General features: G+C 30.5%; 1 protein-coding gene across 4 annotated transcripts; it reads right to left on the reverse strand.

The window, feature by feature from the left end:
- Positions 1–760: 760 nt before the first annotated feature.
- On the reverse strand, positions 761–6489 carry AG (K-box region and MADS-box transcription factor family protein). 4 transcript variants are annotated; one of them, XM_079039215.1, is made up of 9 exons: positions 6413–6489; positions 5864–6098; positions 2636–2717; positions 2475–2536; positions 2275–2374; positions 2149–2190; positions 1398–1439; positions 1139–1311; positions 761–1033 (listed from the first exon to the last, which is right to left on the reverse strand). In XM_079039215.1, the coding sequence occupies exons 2-9, from the start codon at positions 6088–6090 to the stop codon at positions 1030–1032; spliced, it is 732 nt and encodes a 243-aa protein (XP_078895341.1). In that variant the 5' UTR covers positions 6091–6098; positions 6413–6489; the 3' UTR covers positions 761–1029. The 4 variants fall into 4 exon arrangements, with proteins under 4 accessions (XP_078895341.1, XP_078895338.1, XP_078895339.1 ...); XM_079039212.1 differs by having other exon boundaries at positions 2275–2386; positions 6413–6464; XM_079039213.1 differs by lacking the exon at positions 6413–6489 and adding an exon at positions 6314–6401 and having other exon boundaries at positions 2275–2386.
- Between the last annotated feature and the right edge of the window lie 222 nt (positions 6490–6711).

The following is a 6711-nucleotide window of genomic DNA, read 5'->3' on the forward strand; positions in this document are numbered from 1 at the left end:
AGTGTTTGAATTTACATATGTTTGTTTATTTTTCTGTTAACCAGATTATTAAATTAAATTCATAATTTTCATATTATATATAAGTATTTTTAACATAATACCAACCGAATGACGTAATGAATTAGGCACTTAATGTAGTAAGACATTAACTATCTACATATTTTCTTTCTTGTTTAGTACTCCAAACTTCTTTTGCGTTGAAAAAATATGATGAATATTGTCACAATTAATAAGTGCTATAAATATTTTGTAACCTATAGTAAAATAGTGATTCCATATAATTTATTCGCCCCAGGGAAAAAAAATCTTATATATTTGTTTAATTAAATGACAAAAGCAACATTATACCGTAATAATACCAGGACCGGTCATAAGGATTTAAATATCCTTAAATGTCTTGAACGAGTCCGAAAAAAAAATCATTATCGTTATTATAAATTTTTTATTTTTAAATAAATATATATACATGTATAACATAATAAATTTTTTTTGCCTCAAATAAAATTGGACAATGTGATTGGGCCATGTGTTGAGCTGCCTACTTTTTGCCTCCTCCTTCTGTCCCCCTAAGACTAGTATTATGGACGTGTTCAGCAAAAATAACTGATAACGAATAGCAGGTAACAGTTAGTGGGTAGATGGTAGCACATAACTTATGTTTTGGAGCTTTTTGTTTGCTGAATCAGACTTTTTGTCTTTTACTAGTTTTTTAAAAGGTAGAAGAAGCGAGAAGCTCCCAACTTTTGGTTGCCGAACATTATATCACTAGATTACATAGATAACACACCAATTCTAAACTGACTCAACAATACGTATATAGCAAAGATGGTGGATAAAACGATGAACAAACAAGTTGTTTCAGATAATAGACATTGTTCACACTTACAGCAAATAATTAATTAAAGTAACGAGATAATTAAATGTCAAACTATAGATACTTAAAAACGTTGCAATTAATAACCACAAAACCATACTAATCACGACGAAGGTGTTATAGCAAATAGATATTAACCTCAACTCCTTCGATCATTACCTGAAATAATATCATGTTTAATTCAAGAGTCGAAATTAGATATGGATACAATATCTTTTTAGAGCAAAGAATTTTCTTTCTGCTGTTTAATTAATTTGTTCTTACACTAGCTGGAGAGGTGTTTGATCTTGGCAAGAGTAATTGTTATTGGGTTGAAGATCATTGACTTGAAGGTAGTTTCTTCCATCGAATGGCTGATGAGGTGATACTAAATCGTAATCAGAACTTCCAGGCATCAAGCTCATGTGTTGCTGTTGTGCTCTTTCATTTTCAGCGATCTACAAAATGAATTTTAATGAAATCAATAATAGTATATATATAAAGATAATCAATGAAATCGATCGTATTTAAAATAAAGAGAGACCTTTGCTCGAAGGAATTGGTTACTATTATGCAACTCATTTTCCTGCCATTAAGAGTGATAATCGAACATTAATTACTAATATTAACCCTAGATGAACCCTAGAAACTAGGACTTACGATTAGGGGTACGAATTATAATAATAAAAAGCTCTGTACTTACAATAATATATATATATATATATATATATATATATATATATATATATATATATATATATATATATATATAATTTACACCGGATAATAACGAAAAGATAAGCAAAATGAGTTAGATTTATTTTTAGAATAGTATTACCACAAAAAACCTTAAAAAAATAAAATGATACGAGAAAAAAAAAGGATATTAATACATCCATATATTGAAACTTGTTCATATAGCAAAACATATGAATTTTACTTAATTTAATTTTTCAAGGTTTTTAGTGGTCAAAAAGCAATTTTCAATGATTATCACCACAATAAACGTTAATACAACATATATCACGAATACAATGATATATTATAAAATATACATTTATATATTGTGAGATATATATTAAAAAACATACAAAAATTCATATCTGATTTTTCTTCGCAACCTTTTTTTTTTTTTGATGGAAGAACAATCTCGCGATGACTAATGGGTCATTGTGAAATTAGTGGTAAAAAAAATGGTCAGTTCATAAAATAACTCCACCGTTTTGACCATTTTTATGCTCATCCTTACAAGATATTACTTAAATATTACTAACTCCAAGATTCACATTACTTACTCGTTTTTGCATATACTCGATTTCAGAAAATAGAAGTTCATTCTGCATTTTTTTGTGGGAAAAACACACGTTAGATTGCTATAATTAATAAACCACAAATTTTAATAAATGATTTAACTTAAATACCTTTTTTGATCTGATCCTGCTAATGCCTTTCTCTAACTTGCTTTCAAGATTCTTGAGGTCTTTTGCTGGCATGTTTCCCAGCGATTCACCCATGATGTTCCTGTAAAATTGCCTTTTAAACAAAAGGTTATGGCATTAATTAATTAATTAATATCAATGTGATATGTATACTAAACACACTCACAATTATTAAAAGTTACCTGTTTTGATTCTGAAGATTTGCTATTTGCTGACGCAGTTTTGCAGCTTCTTGTTGGTAAAACTACGATAAAAACCATTTTGTAACAAATAAAATTAGAGTAATACTTTGTTTAATTATTCAAAGTAGTACATAAGATTGGGTATTAAAGGTTATTATTACCTGAGCATTGGCTTCTGCTACAGATCCACTGCTTGGTGGGTCTAGGCATGCTTTTTTGTACCTATCAATGGTTCCTTTTACACTGCATTAACAACAAAACAAAGATCATTAAATGATCGTAATAGATTTCAGCAACAACATAACATTTTCCAAAAATATATATAAGGATTCTTGTCACATTTAGATTTAAACTATGATACCTAAATAATATATTAATTAATAGTAATCAAAATATGTACAGAAATTGCTGATAGTTAAGAACTTGGTTAGTGTTACAATAGTTCACACCATACAAAATTTGTATATGTCCAACAAATACATAAACTATAGAAGTTTTGTAATATTAATTATAGTACTAAAACTGTTTGATTAATCAATATTGACGCTTGAGCTGCATAAACTAATTATGCCAAATGTCCCTAGATCTGTCTACCCACAAAAAATAAAATCAGGAAAACACTAAAACTTCTTAGTTTTAAATAACGCAAAATCTAGAAAAAAAATATTTTAATAATGTAAAGCTTCTAATTGTCTTCTATATATAGAAATGAATTCTTCACATTTTCAATAATTATATATAATGTATCGTATTTTTGTGCCAACCTATGTGTCTATATGTTCACTCAAATCAAACCCTCATCATGATATAAACAGACTGTGCACTTTTCAAGCAGTGTGTGAATGTAACAAGGAGTTTTCATTTCCATGTCTATTCAAAAACTAGGTAAAATTATATTAGAATATTAACTATAGACTTCAAGTACAATATGTGTATAAAAACTAAAATAACCCGTGTTCATTTTATAATTAAAGTGTCAATAATAAGAAAACTATAAACATGTAGGAAAAGAAATCATAAAATCCGTTAATATTGTATCATACATATGTTTTTACAAACTCAAAGGATAGCTTAAGGCACCTAAATAACAACTGTGTTTTGCTCAAAGGATAGATTCATGCACCAAAACATACAGCAAAATTACTGCACACATAAACTCTCAATCAGTAGTCAACTGTTGAATCTAAAGGCATTTCACCTCACAGCCAATTCACTGAGTAAATGGTATTTATGATTTCAAGAAAACCATAAAATCAACTCAAGTGAATAAAATCCCACTTTTCTCGGAAATCTTAAGGATTCTATTTATATCCCTTATCTGTATGCATATTACCTTAATATTCCCGAAGACACTGATTGGCTGTCTCTGCCACGTTGTCACTGATCCCCTCTTTATGATTGGTGAGACAATCCAACGGATAGATCTTTACCACGTGTCGGAGGCCCATTATACCCTGGGTAATTCCTTTAACTCTCACCCTTTTACCCACCTTGGGTAGATCCAAAATTATGGTTTTCTCTTTCTCTCTGTAAACTCTGAGTAATCAGAGCCGTCCATTTCATGGCAGCATCCATTGATGCCCATTTTCCTCTCTCCCCATGCATATCTTACTCTCCCATTGGTTCTCTTCAATACGTACCTTTTTTCTCTCTCTCTCTCTCTCTCTCTCTCTCTCTCTCTCTATATATATATATATATATATATATATATATATATATATATACCGTTTTTGTGTTAGTCTACCCTTAGGTTGCTGTTTCAGTTTCAGCAGTTTGATAAACTTTGGGAAAGTCATTGCTGTGCATTACCAAAGGGAAAGGTTCAGTTTGTGTGTTTTCATTTCACAATTGAAGAAATGTGAACTGTTTTTAGAAATTAAGGAAAAAAGAAATCATGATTAATGACAAAAACAAAAGGTGCAAGAGCTTGCTTATTATGTCAGAAGTCAAGAAACTGAAAATGAAATCTGGGTTGTGACGTTGCCAAAGATTTCTTTCTTGTTGAGACAAATCTTACCCATACACCTAATATTTATTTATTTTTCTTAGATTTGGATGTGGGTATTTGATTAAAGACAAAACAATAATTATAACAAAAACATTTTGTTCTGAAAAAAATGTAAACGAGTTTTAAAAGATGCCAGGTGAAACCCTAAGTTTTAAAATAATAGATGAAAAGGACACTTTTATTAATCAAGATATTGTTTTTTAAACAATATCCTTTTGTCTTGATCTTAAACTTCCTAACCCTAATTTATTACTAAACCCTAGTTTTAAACTAAATTAATTAAAGACTATTAATGGCCAGATCTGGTATTTTTAAATTATCCGTCGAGTTTGGTAAAGGAAAGAAACTACTCATAAAAGTTATATATCCTTATAAAAACCATAATTTAGTTTATGTTAACAGCTATTTTTACAAAATGGACAGAATTAGGGTTACTTTAAGCAAAAGTATGAATGGAAAATTAATGACTTGAAGGGAATATTATGAAAACTTGGTAAAGCCCTAATTTAGTTACGAGGAAAATCTTTCGGTGACACAGGAAAGATGAAACTTTTTTTGTTTATTTTGTGAACTGTAAACTGATTTGAAAACCTAATAAAGCTTTTTGGTTTTCTTTGACAAGCCTTGATGACATCTCTTTTCTGAGAGTGCTTTCATCTTGCTTTGGTGATGTTTAACTGACATATGTTTATTAAGGAAGTGTCAAAAAGATGGAACTCTTAACAAATAGGAACTTGACAACGTCTTTGTAGGCTCCCTACCTATCACTTGTGTGTGTATCTTTGTGTGCAAAGTATGTGTTTGTGTGTGTGTGTGAGAGAGAGAGAGAGAGAGAGAGAGAGAGAGAGAGAGAGAGAGGTTAAACAGCAATGGAGAAAGGGTAGATGGGAAGCTGATCTCAGTGTTCTGCAATACACTTCCTAAATCTTTGCTTATTTGCTCACAACATATCCAAGACTTGCTATAACAACAGATCTTGTAGGTACCAAAATATGAAACAAATATCGGATCATAAAGAAGAAAACTAACAATAGAATAAAAAAAGGTAAAATTACTAAAAAACAATAAGCTCATTGAGGTAAAGAAACAAAGCAGAAAAAGAGAAAGAGAAGTGAATCTTTGTTCAGCAGCAAAAATAAACTCAAAAATCTCACAAACACCTTATCATTGTGTTTCGGTTCTTAAATCTTCACCACAAGTCTTTCACAAATACGCCAACATTCATTCATGTACTTACACATCCAACCCAGAAAGCATCAAGAAATCCAAACTAATCTTCATCATGAACCAATTTTTTGGTAGAAAAAAGATGAAGATTCAGAAACCTTTTCTTGGATTCAAGATTTCGTTAAAAATAGATGCAAAATTCAAGAAAGTTCACCTGTTATTTGCGTACTCATAAAGTCGACCTCGGCTAGAGAAGACAATAAGAGCAACTTCAGCATCACAAAGAACAGATAACTCATAAGCCTTCTTGAGCAAACCGTTGCGACGCTTGCAAAAGGTCACCTGGCGATTGGTTGTGTTTTCGATCCGTTTGATTTCGATCTTTCCTCTCCCCAATTTTCTTTGTGGAGACATCTCCCCTGAATCATTTGGAAACGACATAGATGCACCTGAAATCAATATCAAACTCATAAGAAAATAATCCAAAATTTATAAACAACACAAACTCCATTACTACTACAAAATGAACAGTATCATAAAACCCAAAAAAGTTGAAAAAATTTAGCTCATTTTTTGCCCAAACAACGTCCTTGATATCAAGGATTTCCATGATCTATTTCTTTTTTGGGTTTTTCTAAACCAACGATACAGTAAAAAATATAACTGATTTGCAGAAGAATTTTGGCATCAATCTTCTTGAGATTTACGGATGAATGGATATATGATATGAATAATTGAAGAGAGAAACTAATCAAGTCCCAACCTTTTTGATCTCTCTCTGCTTTTTGAGGGTCTCCCACAAATCTGAACAGGAAAGATGCAAAAAATGGAATGGGGAGGTGGGATGGTTGATGAGTATTTATAAAGTAGACAACGACTCTTTTGTCTATTAACTTAACAAACTCTCGTAACCTTAATCACATATCGTAATACCGAATATTTGAATTATTATGATTGTGTGTGTATTCAAAATTTGTAGTAATAAAAGTTTAAGAGTATATATTCCTATATATATTGACCTCACTTCATCACCCTTCAAATTTCTATTCATACAAAAAAAAA

The sequence above is a fragment of the Lactuca serriola genome, chromosome 4, assembly GCF_051521515.1.
Source record: "Lactuca serriola cultivar US96UC23 chromosome 4, Lser_US96UC23_V15, whole genome shotgun sequence".
In the NCBI taxonomy this organism is placed as follows: Eukaryota; Viridiplantae; Streptophyta; class Magnoliopsida; order Asterales; family Asteraceae; genus Lactuca; species Lactuca serriola.